The following is a 16050-nucleotide window of genomic DNA, read 5'->3' as shown; positions in this document are numbered from 1 at the left end:
GGAGGCGTGATCTCCCCGCTCTTGTTCAACCTGATGATTAATGATATTTTTGCCAATATTCCTGAACATGTCTCATATGCCCTATACGCGGACGATTGCTCCATGTGGGTACGAGGTCGGCGGATTTTGCCTCTAATTGAAAAAATGCAGACAGCTCTGAACAGTGTCACCGAATGGACCGATCGTTGGGGGTTTGTCTTCTCCCCGAATAAGTGCAATGCCGTCATATTTAGGCGCTATATGAAAGAACAAGAACTGACTTATTTGCCATCACTGAAGGTTTATGACCAGCCACTCCCATACTGTGATGATGTGAAGTTTCTGGGTGTTATTTTTGACTCCAGATTGAATCTTACTAAACATGTGCAGTATGTTAAGGGTAAAGCTACTAAACGGATATCTGTCTTAAAATGCTTGGCCGGAAGAAGCTGTGGGGCGGACCGGAGTGTATTGATACGCATGTATAAATCCATGATACGACCTATTCTTGATTATGCCTGCCAGATTCTAGATGGACCTCAGAACAAGGTGGTAGAATCACTTGACTCCATACAAAATCAGTGCCTTAGGATAGCAACCGGAGCTCTCCGTACATCACCGATCTTACCACTGCTGGTTGAGACTGATGTTCTTCCGCTGAGACTTCGGCGATGCGAACTAACTCTGAGATTTTGTCTTAAAGTTAAAAGCCGAGATACTCACCCGTGTAGACATCTTATATTGAGACATGCAGCTTTGCACCACGTGGAGGCGGCATATATGAAACGAATATCGGGATTTCCATTGTATGAACGTATGCTCCAGATGGTAGACGAAAGTGGATATGTATTTCCTGCTGCAATTGCACTGAGAGAGAGCCATATACCGCCTTGGCGTTTACAGAGATGCGAGATACTAAGACTTACTGATGAACGTAAAAGTTGCCTCGACAATCTAAAAGTCCAGTGTGATTTCCATGAATTGAGACATTCTTATGCTGACTATGCCTTCATTTTTACTGATGGTGCAAAGGGCCCAAATGGTGTAGGATGTGCTTATATTCATGGTGATCGCTATGGGAAGTACCGACTGCCTGTACAGTGTTCCATCTTCACAGCAGAGGCGACTGCCATTCTAAAAGCACTGTGCTACATTGAAACTGAGCGTGACAAGAAATGGGTGATTTGTACTGACTCCTTGTCCGTGACGATGGCCATTGGAAACCCTCCCTCAGCTAACCCTGTTATTACCGAGATTTTGGACCATGTCCACACTCTTCTTGATACTGGTTTCTCGATTATCCTGTTATGGATACCTGGTCACACTGGTATAACAGGAAACGAGACGGCTGATATACAGGCGAAGGTAGCCATGAGCCTGAATGATATAACTACACCACTACTTGGGATGCGAGAGTTTTATCCTGCAATCCGCTCTACGATCAGAGATATGTTTGGTCGGTTCTGGGCTGATCACCCTGCTGGCACTACTCTGAAAGCTATCAAGGAGCGTGTGGAACACTGGTCTAGCAGTAGCCGACCCAGTAGAAGAGAAGAGGTTACATTATGTCGTCTGAGACTGGGCCATACTCGGTACACCCATTCTTATATCATTGATCGAGAGCCTAGACCACTGTGTGAAAGATGTCGCTGCCTGCTTTCTGTACAGCATTTTCTCATCGATTGTCCAATGTACGCCATCGAGAGACAACCATTGCAGCAACTGTGTCAGAGACATGCGGTTCAGCTGTGTCTGAAATCGCTGCTATGTGACGACTTTCCTGAGATATTGAACGAAGTGATGATCTTCTTGCGAGTGTGTGATCTTATGAAACGCCTGTAAACAGTGAATTAACCCTCGCCCGCACATGGGGGGGGTGGTTGCCACCCCCCCCCCAGGCAGTCTTTCTGCTCTGCACTCAACATTTTTAGAGCTAGAAGGCTGATTTTTCGTATAGCTGCTCGTCTATCCTTTCTTGATGTCCACTGAAAATTTCAAGTTTCTCTGATTTTTGGTTTCGGAGATATGACCTTATTTTTCAGGTCATGTCATGACCCAAATGGCCAATTCTCAACATCTTGCGTTTGCCATGGGCCTTGTGAGCTTTTGACACCCTGATTTCGGCCTTTTTTGCCAGTCTTACCTCCCACCTATCGTGGAACATGTTGTTCGACGATGTACAGGGGTCAAGGTCAGGGTCAAGGTCAACCTAGGTCATCTAAGATAATTGCGTTTTAGGCAAGCTGAATTTACTTTTTGTGAAGTTTTTTGACTGCATTTTTGGTAAAAGCTTCTCAGATCATGATTTCATGAGATATGGACCCAAAAACAATCGGTGCACACATCAGTATACACACAGACACACACAGACATACAAACACATATAATTGACCTTGACCTAACTTGACCTGAAATGACCTCAGCAGCAAAATTCTGGTCGGATAGTGTGACAAAGAGGTTCTAGCTGGCTTGGCACCAGAAAACAGCATCGTCATCGGTATTTGATAAGCAGCGCACTTGATATCCAACGGTGACCCAAAACAGCAACATTTTTTAGTTTGACCTGACCTGGAAGGTCAATGACTGACCTGAGAAGGTAAAACTGGGTATCATTGGATTCGTCTCTTCCCAAAGAATCTTTTTGGTCTTTACTGCTAAGCTCTATCTCCAACAGGAACGAAATGGCGCGGGGGGGGGGGGTGGCAACCACCCCCCCCATGTGCGTTCTAGGATGGGAAAATGGCATGTGCGGGCGAGGGTTAAGAAACAATAGAACCAGACCAAGGCCCGAGCCAGACTACGTGCGACTCACGTGCGATAGCGTATGTATACCCGACGCGTGTTTCTTTTTTTCTTTTCTTTTTTAATGCTGGAGTCAAAAGCCTGTGTGCATGGTAGTGCCTCTATTTACATGTAACACGCTAGATGTAATATGAATGTTCTATGTCCTTTGTTTTGCATCTGTCTCCGTGTGCTATGTCCCACCAGTACTGTGGTCTGTGTTATGTGGAAGTGGTGCGTGGAAGTATGACTGATCGTGAATGAATGTACACTTCTTGACTGACAGGACAATCGACGGTGGTGGCACTTAAGACAGTATCGAGCGTAGTTGATCACGTAGTTTAGAAACTAATTAGTTTGGACGAACCTAACCAGCTGGTCTCTCTATCCATGGATCCACGCAGCGCGCTTAGGGAAACACTACGGCCAAAGCATTCCTACGTACACGGCCTGAACAACTGGTCTGCGACCACAGTGTATCGATACATGTTATGATGGTTATGGTGATGAACGACATCCTCCTACTCTAACGAGGAGACAAGCGTACCTATTGTTACCAGAGTGTTTATCAACGGCAAATTAATGTATATGGAGTGTTATTTTGACTGTTGAAAAAAGCCAGGCATAAAAGATACCGGTCGTTTATGTTACTTTCATTTTCAGTTCTTTATCTCTAAGTTCATAACCATTTTATAGTTCGCTACTAACATTAACTACTGTCCTACCTGGAAATATTCCTCAATACTATATCCTGGTTCTATCCGGTACGCTGTTGTCTTTCCGTTCCACTACCACGCTTAGTACTCCATTGTCTTACCTACCAACTCTGAAGACATGAAAGTGGCAACAAGACATCTACGGACGCTCTGAGCCCGATGAGGCTATGCGCCCTAACCCACGACCAAGACCAAGACCTCCCGTATGGAAGGACGAACGAAAAATGCTGACACCTATAGGAGCAATGTGGAACTACTCTAAATATAGATGTCGCCCTGGCCCTTCATGGACGATATTTTTTTGACGCTTGAGATTTTCCAATGCGTGTCGAATTCTTGAAATTACAAGGAGAATCCTAAAATGTCACCGTTCCTTCATTGTAAATCCTCAGGATTTTTAAATCCTTCCCTACCTAAACCCTACTCATCCACGCCTCAGGCTCTCAACCCCTGTAACCCGGGTTGGGTTGAACGGTCACCTGTCGTTAGGTGCTCCTCAGGAGGCAGGAGGCGGAGCTGGCCCATCTTCTGGTTGGGTGATCGTTAGCGGTGCCGGGTGGGCTGTATAATGTCCATGTGACGGGCCCAGCCCCGGCGGCGCACTAGAGTGGCCAGACAATGCATCACCTCCCTAATTCTCATCATCCGTTCGACTCTGAAAGGGTCTCAGACCGAAAGGACCTATCCTTTCCTTACAAAGCAAATAAACAAAACAAACCTAAACTGCGGATTGTAGGTACTGAATAATGGCCCATTCCTCGTTTAGTTCGTCAAGAATAAGCATAACCACCCTGAAATCTTCATGACCCTGACCCAGCCAGGTATGACTTTGAAATTTGACCTGTGATCAGTTTCCCAAAACCATAGGTATCAGGACAGCATTCGATTCAGCGTAAATGAGTGCATACCTATAATTCGTGTGTTTCCAGACTTGTGATTAGAAACGTGCAAGCGTGCGAAATGGTGTTGGTCCCAAGAAAGCTTACAGAAACAGATAAAGATTCTTACAGGTTGAGGTTTGTCCCACGCAACGGTCCAATATAAGAACATTTTACCTATTTTGGCATGTCTGACATTGGTCAGCAAACGTCAAACGAGTGAGAGAAGTCAGCCTGGCCCAGGTTTGGCTCTGTCCCGGGTCAATGAAAAATAGATTGACGTGTTAAGCGCACTAATGGATTTATCTCAGGATTCTATTTCGGGCGGAGTGGGTGAGAAGGGTTATTGCAGTGGCACTGCATTGGTGCTGTATGCTCCGAGTGGTGTTTTACTTCTATAAGCGAAACTTGGAAAATTAATGTTTTTGTTGGACCGTTCTTCACTCGTCGCCCGCCGCCTGTGATTCCCTCTCTTTCAGACAGGACTGAGAGCAAACAGGTGTCATAGCGAACCTGGGTTCAGCCTTGCTAGCGCGTGCGGCGGCGGCGCTTCCCTCGCTACTACGCAGGGGAGCTGTAGCTCTATTTATTTATTAGATCACCCACCGGTTTGCCAACATGTGTTATGAAAACCGCGGACGTTACAGATGTGATATTGTCCGGTTGTTAGACCGACCTCTTATGACTGCTGATGGCTATTGGTGTTTTGCTAGCCGTGATTGTGAACATATAAGGGGGGGGGGTCCGTTGCGATTGGACCCCCCTTGCCGTTTGGCCCCTGATCGAGCTAGTGCTTCGCGGGAAAAAAACGAGCGTGCTGCCCGTGACGAGAGGAAGCCGATGATACCCGTCCCAATTTAATGTTCTAGGTCACTGGTTGACCTTCCAGGTCAGGTCAATGACCCAAAAGTCAGGAAAATCGAGATCTGTTAGAATTGTCGTAAAGTGTGGCTGCTATGGGGGTTTTCGGGGTACTACTGATCACGAATAGCATGCTAGTTTTGATCACAGCTGATGTCTTCATACATTTAGGCCAGGTCGGGTCAGGTCAGGTCAGGTCAACCAGTAGGGCTCCTGCCGGGTATTCGTAGTAGGTAGGTGTCAACCGCCTCTGAGAGCTTCGTAACATGTTACGAAGGCATCAAAACTACTTCGTAAATGTTCAAATGGTTGCTGAATTCGAAATCAGCTACAAAAACTAGCTTAGAAACATGTAAAACTAAAAAGCGAACCGAGGTCATCAAAGGTCAATAACCCGACCTGACCTTCAGGTGACCTTGACACCCACCGGACTGCGTGGGACGAACATCATTTCACGTGTTTAGACGCTCATAATCACAAAAAGACTGGAAAGGCGCCGATAATGTGAACTGACATACGCTGAATCGCGATTCCAGCCAAGCATGGTCTCGAGAAATAGGTGACATGTCAAAGGTCATTTGGGTCAGGGTCATGAAATGTTCAGGGTACTTGTAGAATTGAATAATCTAAGAGTAGATACCGGAAGTTTCGTCGCGATCGGCCGCTTTTTACATGAGTTATCAGCGAAAAACCGAGAGGACGGGCGAGGTTTAACTTTGAAAATAGCTGAATCGGGTTAATTATTTCTTGAAATGATTAATTTCGCCGCCGTTTTTTTTTTTTTTGGCACAACTTATCATACATTTAAAGAAAATGTGCATGTGAAACTTTGTGTGAAAATTTGTGAAAATTTCAGACGTCACTTCAAATTTCAGAGGTCACTTCAAATGACATCACCTTCTAAAAAGTTTCAATGTCTGGCATAGCTACGCCAAGTATATAAACTGATCGCTTTAAGAATTTCCGCGATTGATAAATGCAACAACATGTACAAAATGTATACCTCGGGATTTGTGTATCGGTGACCAAAGGTCAGGTCAATTTTGCGACCTCCCCATTGCATATAAGTCCATGGGAGATAATTGAAAGGTGCCTCTTTGGATGACGCAATTCTAAACACCCAAAACATTGAATTACAAGTAACTATGACGCACTAAACTGGAAAATAACACCGGTGCCCTCTGCTTATGCCCCTAAGGCCACCTTAGATCACTAAGGTATCCAACAGTTTACATATAGCGAATAACTTTTGATGGAGGCATGCTAGAGAGATGAAGACGCATTAGATGTGATCAGCTCGACGATACGGATCGACTGATGTAGGTACAACATGACTCTTTCCGGTCAGGTCATGACCTTGAACTGAGGTCAAATTTTGAAGTCTACTATCAAGGTCAAATTATAGTTCATTCGATGCGTCTTAACGAGAGGAACACGATGCCATCAAAGGTAAACTCGTGCAAGGTTTGAGTCAAAAGTTATTGCAGAAAAACTGTTTCAGTTACAACGACTATTTTGGCAGTGTTTGCCCCCTGCAGGAAAAACCTTTGACGCTCGGTCAAATCTGGGAGAAATATTCAGAAAGACTCAGAAAGAGGTCAGTAAGGCTATCAAATGCGCTCTTCCGAGGCGCTGTAGCTCTATGAGTTTCTGAGTTATGCACCGGCTTGTTGAAAATTGTTGTCATTCGAGCTGTAAATCGGCGAAAATAGGCCTTCAGTGACGGCTCATGATAACCTGACTTTTGACCTAACCAAAAGTGACCAAAATAATTTCGGCATTGTTATTGACGCTCTTTCGAAGACCGCCTACCCAGTATTGCTACGTGGCCCAAGAGCCCAGTTAGAAGGGGGGTGTTGAACCCTTCTCCCCCCGCCGGGCGTGGAAATCCGGACCCCCAACGAGGCGAGGGTCACATTGCATATCACATTGCACATTGCATTCACATTGCATTCACATTGCATTCGGCGCTGAGTTTGTAATAAAAATTCAAACATCACAGTCTTCCGGACATGTGTATTATGCGTGTACTCTTAACCCTAGAACGCCTAGGGGGGGGGGGGTTGTATCAACCCCCCCCCCCCACTGAGGTTTTTTCGAAGTGCACGCTAAACGGCTTGTCGTAGCGGGCTGAAATTTTCCATACCCTCTGGGGCAACCTTTGCGCATCTTTTGCCGAAAAAAATTGATCGGGTCATGTCAGGTCACGGAGTTATGACGTCATAAGAGGTACAGCCTCCGGCCGGATTTTCACAAACTGAGTGCCAACGCCCGAGGTTTCCTGCCGGTGGTACGGACATCGGTTGATGGATCGTGATGAAACTTCCCATGCATGTTGGGGCAAGTATTGGCTATCATATGGTATAAGAAATTTGACCGGGTCAGGTCAGGTCACGGAGCTATGACGTCACAAGAGGAACAGCGTCCGGTACTATTTTTGAAAAGCGCCCGAACCACTATTTTGCTAATTCTTGTCACCTCAATGGGAATATGCAGCAATATTAGCTTCTATAGGGAGCAAATGGACCTCCCAAATCCAAAAATACAATCAGATTTCAAAAATTTAAATTTTGATTTTTCGAATTTCTGCCGCCGACTGTGACCTTGCCGACTTCCGGCGCTCCCAACGCGCCATTTTTAGAGCTAGGGAAACGAAATACATACCAAACGATAGAGAATTGATCAAGGAACACGATAGTGAAGGTTTCAAGTCGATATTTCCCACCGTTTTGCCGCAATCGTCGCTGAAAGTTGAAAAAAGTCTATTTTTCCGAAAATTTGACCTTTGACCGGTCAAAAGTAGGTCAAATGTTGACCTAGGACCAAAAAATATACCACCAATCGCGAGATCTCGTTGAGAGCAATCCGTTGGTTTTTTCCGCTAAGCTCTACGACCTTCCGTTTCGAAACGCCAAGGGGGGGGTCGTAACAACCCCCCCCCCCTGGTCGTTCGTGTTATGAGAAATGGCCTGGTCGTGCGAGGGTTAACAGTCTCATATTTATTGTATTATATGCCGTGCGATAAACTCCGAAAACCTGTAGACATTTGCGCAAGTGCCTTAGACTCATTAATCCTTGCCAACAGTGTCTTTGCATCAGGGAAGACGTGCAAAACGTGCAAAAGGTGACTTATCATAAGTCATGCTGAAACTCATATGGCATGGATTCACATTTATCTTCTCATTCATATCACACACCGACTTCCTTTTGCCAAGCGTTGTAAAACAACGAGCAGCCTATGCTGAACACAATGATATGTGACAGTAAGCATCGTCTCTAAACAGCCATATTATCACATGTACCACGTCCAGTCAAAACACACTTATTACATGACCACTGGATCACACAGAACCCGCATTCATCGAGGCAGCTCTCGTACTGAAGAGCTCATCAGAGAGACCGCCTCGCAGATATGTCTCATAGACTGGAGGACTTCAAGTCAGCTATTCGTCAGACTGGAACAGCCTCAAGTCCGTCGACTCTAGGACTGGAAGCACCTAAGGCTGTCTGTCCTTCAGAGCCATGGCTGGAAGTTCGGAGTACCTCAACCCAGCTGACTATCAGCCTGAGAGAGTCTCAGCTCAATCAACTCTCACACTGGAAGGATCTCAGTCAGCTGTCTCTCAGACAGACTCCCTCCATTTTTTTTTTCAGGTCAACCATATTCCAGACTGGAGGGATCCCAGGTCAAGCATCTCAAACCTCGGGTAAGGTAGTTGGTCTCTCACGCTGGAAGGCCTACTGGAAGTCACTGCACAAACACACTTTTACTTAACATGGCACAGCGTTCCTCTGCGGCACTTCTGGCTGTGGTTGTTCAACCATCGCGTTATGGCGTTCCGGTGGCTGAAGGCCGGGTGCCACCAGCCGCGGCCGTCGCGCTCGCGGCAGTCGTGTCATCACGGCAATAACAAAACTTTTCCAGGCGATGGTCAGCCACACAGCGCCTCAGTTGTCCGTAGCTGTTCAGCCGCGAAACAGCTCCACCCAGCACCAACTCAGAGCGATTCCCAAGCACTGTAGCCTCGAAGCGTGCGTCGCCCGGCCGCGTCTCGATCTGTACGGTGACCAGCTGTTCAAGCGCGTTGACGCCATTAGCCAAGTCAGCGTTGGGTGGCCACGAGATGCGCGCACTTAGCACTTGCGCCAGCTCAAGCTGCGCGCATTGCGCTGCCTCACGCAGCTCAGCGTTCACAGTCCTTACCACAGTGTGAGCGGCGTGAAGCGCGGCTTCGTCCTTGGCCGAGATCTGCTGCGACTCCAGGCAGGTGCAGTAGTGCTGTGGCACAAACACATGATCGCAGTGCCGGTCCACAGAGATGGGCCGAAACAGGCTGACCGCGGACTCGTTGGCGGGTGCCGGTTCCGTGCCGACGCCGCCCAGTGAGACTTCCGGCGTGAGGAGGTCCAGCATCGTCCGGTGCAGGTCTCTGAACGTGGTCAGCCGTCTCTGGTTGGTACGCAGGTTGGCGAACGCCACCGGGTAGCGTCGCCGCAGCCACGGAGGGAAGTAGAGGCTAACTAGAGGCAGCCGCTCTTCCAGGCCCCCGACGAACGTTTCCCGCTCCGCGCCCCAGCGCAGCCCGTGGTCCCCCATCGTCACTAGCACCGTGTTTTCCAGCGCACCGGTGGACAGCAGCAGCTTCAGCAGCCGGTAGAAGGGCTCGTCCAAGTGGTAGGGCATGTTGAAGTAGTCGTGAGAGAAGGCGTTCTGCACCACGTAGCCCCAGTAAGGACGGTCAGCCAGACGTGTCGCCAGGTGCTCGGCAAACGTGAACGTAGACTCGTAGCTTGGCCTGGTGCCATCACACAGGTGCGTATTCAGTACAACGTTGTGTGCTATGTATCTAAAGGCCATCAGAGCTGCAGGACGGTTGTAGTAATCGGTGGGCTGGTGTATGAATCCTGCCTTCATGTAGTCAAACATTCCTATATCTGGGCAGTCCTCAGCCATCGCCGTGCGGTACCCAGCGCGCTTAAACTCACGCCATATAAACGGACAGTTATCGAGTGGGTCATTGCGGGGGTTGGGTGCACACAATGCCTCCAGCTCTGCCTGACCCATGCCGGTCAGCATCTGCAGCATGTTGGGCCACGTGTTGTCGCCGTGCTTGTTCAGTCCTCCCAGCTCAAATGCGTCCATTTCATCATACAGTAACCGTCGGGAACGTGGGAACCAGCGGTGAAACTGCAGGCGTGATAGAGAGTCGAACATGAAGATGAGCACACTTGGCATCACGGCATGAGCCGGCCGCTGAAGGCTGACGGCCTCCAGGTCTGGCAGCAGCGGCACAAACTGGTGGTAGTTGCGGTAGATCAAGGTGCCGTTCTTCGAGCAGAGCACTTCGACGCCGCCTGAAGTCTCTGGCGTATATCGGTCCGTGAGAGGACGGCACTGGGCCGAAAGGCTGCAAAAGAATGTTAGAGTCAGTTCAGGAAGGTACTTGGTCGAGGGAATGCAAGCGAAAATCGGAGTCAGCTTACAACGGTACTGGACAATGAGAATGCAAGAGGAATGGGGGTGACACTTGTCAGAGAGAATCCGAACGGAAACGGGGCCAGTTTAACACGACACTCGGCCAAGAGACTGCAAACGGAACGCAGGGAGAGTAACAAAGACAGCAATCGACCACAGGTGAATGAAGACGAAGAGGTTACATCTAAAACGGGTCGCAGTCAGAAACAACGTCTGTCCAAAACAAAGCTGGCACAAGGCTGGCACCGAGGGCTAGCGGGGTAGTGGACTTGGCTGAAAATTACGCCACTTCTTGTCAATGTTCCGGTGCATTACTGTGCAATTTGCATGGCATGCGAGCATAACGAGCATAACTACTATGTATTTCAGACCCCATGAGACCCTGTTTTTCGGCGATAATTTCTTCAGTTTTTGTCTAATTTGTAATTTGTAATTTTGTCTAATTTTTGTCTAATTTGTCTAAAGCAGTTTTTGTCTGCTTGAAATTTTGACATTAGACATTTCAGCTCAAGCGCCAATTTTCATCAATATGGTCTCTTAACAAAATATCAATATTTAGAGCACTTGTCATAGGCTCGTAATGCTAATCAGATTTTGCACCCGGATAGAGGCTCGTTCGCTACCGCAGCGGATTGGATGGGAGCGCTGGCCAATCACGTTGCGCCGGGCCCAACTAAACTCCGCCCACTGGCCGTGACCGCGCTGGGTCTATGCCGGCTCAGTCGGCGGCAGCACCGCGGGGAGGTCGTACGGGGGCCGCGCGCTGGAAACATTCATGGAATCGACAGGAAGTGTCTGAGAGAAAGATTGCTCTTCATTTGGGGGAGTTGGTAACCGCTTCTCTCTTTTTGGTATATCAACACCGATCCAGCTCAGAATATGAAGGATAAACATAATGAGGATATCAACCTCCCCAGAACCAACCTTAAATAGAGAGCTGAGTCATGCACTATCTGAATATCTGAATGAATGCACATTCTGGCGCTTATCTCATGGTCAGGTCGTGCCACTGTTCTGTCACCTATGACATGCGAAGCCTCTGCACTACTCGAAAATATCGATATGGTTGGCTGCGTCATTCGCTGTTTCTGAAGAAGCTGTTATACCTATGCAGAAAACAACAGAGAAGGATGATGAGTCACGAGCACTTCCGATTGCCTAAGACATCGCTCCACGAGCTTTGTTTGTAATTTGGGAAGCGTTGAGAAGGGAGCAGAAATGCGATGTGCGATTTATTGTGCCGGAGAAATGTGACATCAGAATAAGGGAAACAAGCGCATAGGCTATAGTAAAGAAATCGCGTCTTTTTGTGAAACTTAAGTAACTTTTCAAGCCCTCCAATAATGAGGCAGTAGGCTACTTACAGGTATTTTAATTATTTGCAGTTCAACACGAAAGCCTGGGGTCAAGTCAGTCCGGTGACCTCAATCTAGCCAATTATAAAATGGTTTAGTTCTGAAGGTGTTCATGTTGCACCGCAATCACATGAATCCATCTCAAGCGTACGCATAAGCATAATATATTTCATATTGCAACCACATTTCTTAAATGCTACGGTGTAACTGTTAATCATGTCTTGCAAATTTGACAGCTGACCGACGTCTTGCATCAGTTTACAGTCAATTGACATCAACGGCTTTTAATGACGTTCAATAAAGCAAAAATGCGGCCACTAGTCCTGAGCTTACTGAACTTGTAACTTACGTATATCTTTATTCATTTGATTGACATGGTGTAGGCTAATTTGCGATAAATGCAATAACGAAGGCTAGTGCGCTAATTACGAGCGCTAGTTTCTGCTGCTGTATCGTTAGTACTGCAACGGCAACCCGCCCCGGTCCGGCATGCGGCCTTGGGTGCGGCGGCTACTGTCCCGTCGGCTTCACGCATCCGACTGACCGGCCAAGGTCACCGCTTCGTCCGCCGGGAGGGCGGAGCTTAATGGTCACGTGCCTGTGACGTCACGCCTGCGTTCGGATAGCCTCTACTCCACTGACGGATTTACGGAGCTGATTTTAACATTACGAGGCAACGACAAGTACCCTAACAATTGATATTTTGTTAAGAGACCATATTAGCGAAAATTGGCGCTTGAGCTGAAATGTGCTTTGCTAAAATTTGAAGCCAATTGGATAAATATTAAATAAATTATCGCCGAAAAACAGGGTCTCATGGGGTCTGAAATGCATAGTAGCTATCCGTAACACTTACTAAATGTTCTGTTCTCCGGATGACATCAGATCAGGCGGGACACCTACGGAGCTGTTGAACCAGCTGATATCGTGAGTACAGCAGCTGATGATAACTTCAGGCGGGCTGCAAAAGATCGGGAAAGCGTTGACCACATGTTGCATGCCTACATTACAGTCTATGCATATGTGTATGCAAGTTTGCATTATCAGCATTGGCATTCAGTTATACATTTCAGACTTTCCTAGCCGAATGTATGAAGACATAGCCCCAGGCCAGCTAACTATGTTTATCTCATCAAGTCATGTCAAGTGATCACACTTTAATCAAACTTTAACCCCTGGCACTTTATCACATCAAGTAGCTCACATGAGGCTCTCTGGTTTTACCGACCTGTCCCCATACAGGTGCAGCCTCTCTGTAATCAGGTGCACAGAGTCCAGGTCACTGTAGGTGAGCGGCGGAGGCCCGTTCCGACAATCCAGCGGCTCTGGCGGGTTTATGAACGGACGAAGCGCGGCGTCGAAGGCGTCGGCGTTGGGTATTCGACAGGAGGGCGTGTCTACCAGGAACTGGCCGATGTCCTCTGCAGGAGTTGGGCAAGGTCAAGAGGCTGTCAGAGGTCGACCGGCTAGAGCTCTCGGAACAGTCGGCAGAAGCCGTACTTATCGACAGAAGCCCGCAGAATGTCACTCAGTACAAAAGGATCTGAAGTGCTTACAAGATATCGGTAAAATGTAGAAACGTAGATGAAGAAACGGCCCTTTTATATCCTATTGCATGTAGTAGAACTCAATGAATGTAAACATCAAGCAATTACTGTAATTGTAATGTGATTTGATGCGGAGAGGACGGCTGCTTCTTACCACGCGGGAGCTACGTTACCTTTGTTAAGGTTGTCACGGGACTGGACGGGCGCAGCTCGGCTCAGATGGGACGGCAGTGTGGCCAGCAGCCGCAGACTCCAGGAGTGCTCGACAGAGTGGACCCAGTAGAGCAGCACCAGCAGCGGCACCAGCACCACCATCACCGTATAGCGCCGCACCAGTACTGAACAACAGGCCGTGAGCCGGCATCCTGCCAGCGACCGCACAGAGGGTCAGCGTCGGCCGTCTCCCGGGCTAGGGAGCCAGGTGCGCCAGGCGACATTCGATAGGGTGGAGTCAAACGGATTCTAAAGCAATGGTCTTCTAAGAATGAAGCCCCTCAAATCGAGTCTTGGCTTTCAAGTGCTATATCTGATGTTGCATTTAGGTGTTATAATTCAGCTTTTGGACCAGACAGATGTCTACAATGGTGCGCTTTAATTAGACGACCGTCCAAAGGAAAGCACAGTTGGGTCTCCTCTATTCAAATAGGTACAGTCCACAGCAGAAGTAATGTGCGGTTTCAGTCATGGGTATGTTCTGCTTCTGAAGCTTAGGAACGATTAACCAGACTACAATGAAACTTTGAATGTAGCTTATATGTATCGTTACCCTTGCAGCTGCAACTTTAGCTATTGACATCTTCTTTTCGATCACTCCGCATTAAACAATCGCCAGTCAAAGCCAACCGTTGAGATTGGTAAAACCCTACATTACTTTAGCGGTGGGCTGTACCTACTGAGGAGAGAAACTAATAATTCAAAACAAACTAATTCAAAATAATCAACTTTCCGTCTAAAAAAAAAGCATATCACTGAGCTGGTCGTGTGCTATCATTCACATTTCAGGCGACACTTAAACCGCATTGATAAGAAATATAACATCGTAAAGAAAAAAACGCGCAATAATGAAGTGTGACTGGATATAAGTTAATGCATACTTTTCTTACGATTATCCATCTTGCGCATCTGACTCCTGGCTTGAGTTTAATTGTCTTCATTCATTTTCAGTTAGTCGTTTGTTCAGTGGCACCAGCTGAAACGAGATGAAACAATGCTGGTAAGCGATGCATGTAACGAACATGCCTGGGTAAGCAAGCATTTACGTACGCAAATGAAACTGATTATAGTTTCTAGTTTCGCTCGTATGGGTCAAATGGGTAAAGTGATTGGTTTGGTTAATTCGCTCGGTGTATGTGTAATGAAGCAATTACGTGCAGTTACGACGCATGCTTCTCTGCCGGTGAGTATGGTTATGTCGATAGCGTGCCCCTATCTGTCCCCGGAGGCACATTATTAGTCCGTCCAAAGCCATAACAGTAGATCGACTCTGACTGAGCTCATGACAGCTAATCAACCCAAACGGTATGAGAGGAATCGATGGCCGTATGTGTAGCGGGCTGGGCGGTGATTTCGTGCCCCGTGCCCCGTGGTCATTATATAAGCCGTCAGCGTACATGCATACACCGGAACTGGAGGTTCCAGAGTCACTTCATATCTGGAACAAGGTGATTTGATTATTGTCGAAACATTGGATTTGAATCTCAAGACATGAGATGATGAGAGATTGAAATGAAAAGGGAAAAGGGACAGACAGATCAGGTATGCGATAGGTATTTGTAACCATAGACAGAAACGGCGACACAAGATTACTTGTCTTCGGACTTCGGCCTCTTCACCTAAGAACATTTACGTAAATGAGCTGCTTACCTTCGGGACACCGTCTGTTCTCTTGAACGTTAGAGCACAAACTGCTGTAAATATATGATCATATTAATGATCGGCGTTCTTTACTATACGTAAACTGACGATATAGGTACAAAATTGTATGGAACGCTTGAGGCGTCTCGACTGATTAAGTCCCTTTAAGAAAAAATCCAATTAGCACCTGCCTCTACCTAGCCCCACCTTTTCCACTACCTGTTCCGATCCCTTCTCTTCATCTTTGATTTTTAGTTGTTTTTTAACGTTGATTTTATTTCATTGGACATCTGTATCGAACGTGCCTTAGAGGTCGGGTACTCCCTATATGAAAAATGTTTAAAAACGCAGGTTTTCCTCCCTCCGGCTGAGCTATATGTAGTCAGAAACCAGTCAAAAGCACACCCCTCTTGCATGGCAAGCCGAGAGAAACCGAATTTAGACTGATTTAGAGCGCAGCAGTTATTGATGCACGTACGACCCTCCAGCAAAAGAGTGGTTGGTTAGCCTATGTGCTTTTGGTGTAATAACTTTGAATGACAGAGACACTCCTGTAAAATGACTCAATAGAAATGAGAAGAGGGTTCGTGCACACACTTCGGC

At 47.2% G+C, this 16050-nt stretch overlaps 1 protein-coding gene across 1 annotated transcript; it reads right to left on the bottom strand.

Annotated features, from left to right (window-relative positions):
* Positions 1-8371: 8371 nt before the first annotated feature.
* LOC122393495 lies at positions 8372-15850 on the bottom strand. Its single transcript, XM_043389548.1, has 6 exons — positions 15457-15850; positions 14688-14782; positions 13767-13958; positions 13275-13467; positions 12903-13007; positions 8372-10623 (listed from the first exon to the last, which is right to left on the bottom strand). Exons 2-6 carry the CDS (start codon positions 14713-14715, stop codon positions 9045-9047), a joined length of 2097 nt encoding a protein of 698 aa, XP_043245483.1. The 5' UTR covers positions 14716-14782; positions 15457-15850; the 3' UTR covers positions 8372-9044.
* Between the last annotated feature and the right edge of the window lie 200 nt (positions 15851-16050).

This window comes from Amphibalanus amphitrite, unplaced genomic scaffold (assembly GCF_019059575.1).
Source record: "Amphibalanus amphitrite isolate SeventyFive unplaced genomic scaffold, NRLGWU_Aamphi_draft 000024F_arrow, whole genome shotgun sequence".
In the NCBI taxonomy this organism is placed as follows: Eukaryota; Metazoa; Arthropoda; class Thecostraca; order Balanomorpha; family Balanidae; genus Amphibalanus; species Amphibalanus amphitrite.
The sequence above is the reverse complement of the archived record's forward strand: the minus strand, read 5'-3'. Positions and strand labels throughout refer to the sequence as shown.

Excerpts from the sequence above, each read along its gene's own strand:
- LOC122393495 (XM_043389548.1), bottom strand. The coding sequence starts at position 14,715 with ATGCGCAAGATGGATAATCGTAAGAAAA. Across the intron at positions 13,959-14,687 it reads GATGGATAATCGTAAGAAAA|GATGCCGGCTCACGGCCTGT; the intron begins GTATGCATTAAC and ends GGTCGCTGGCAG. Across the intron at positions 13,468-13,766 it reads CCGTGACAACCTTAACAAAG|AGGACATCGGCCAGTTCCTG; the intron begins GTAACGTAGCTC and ends CAACTCCTGCAG.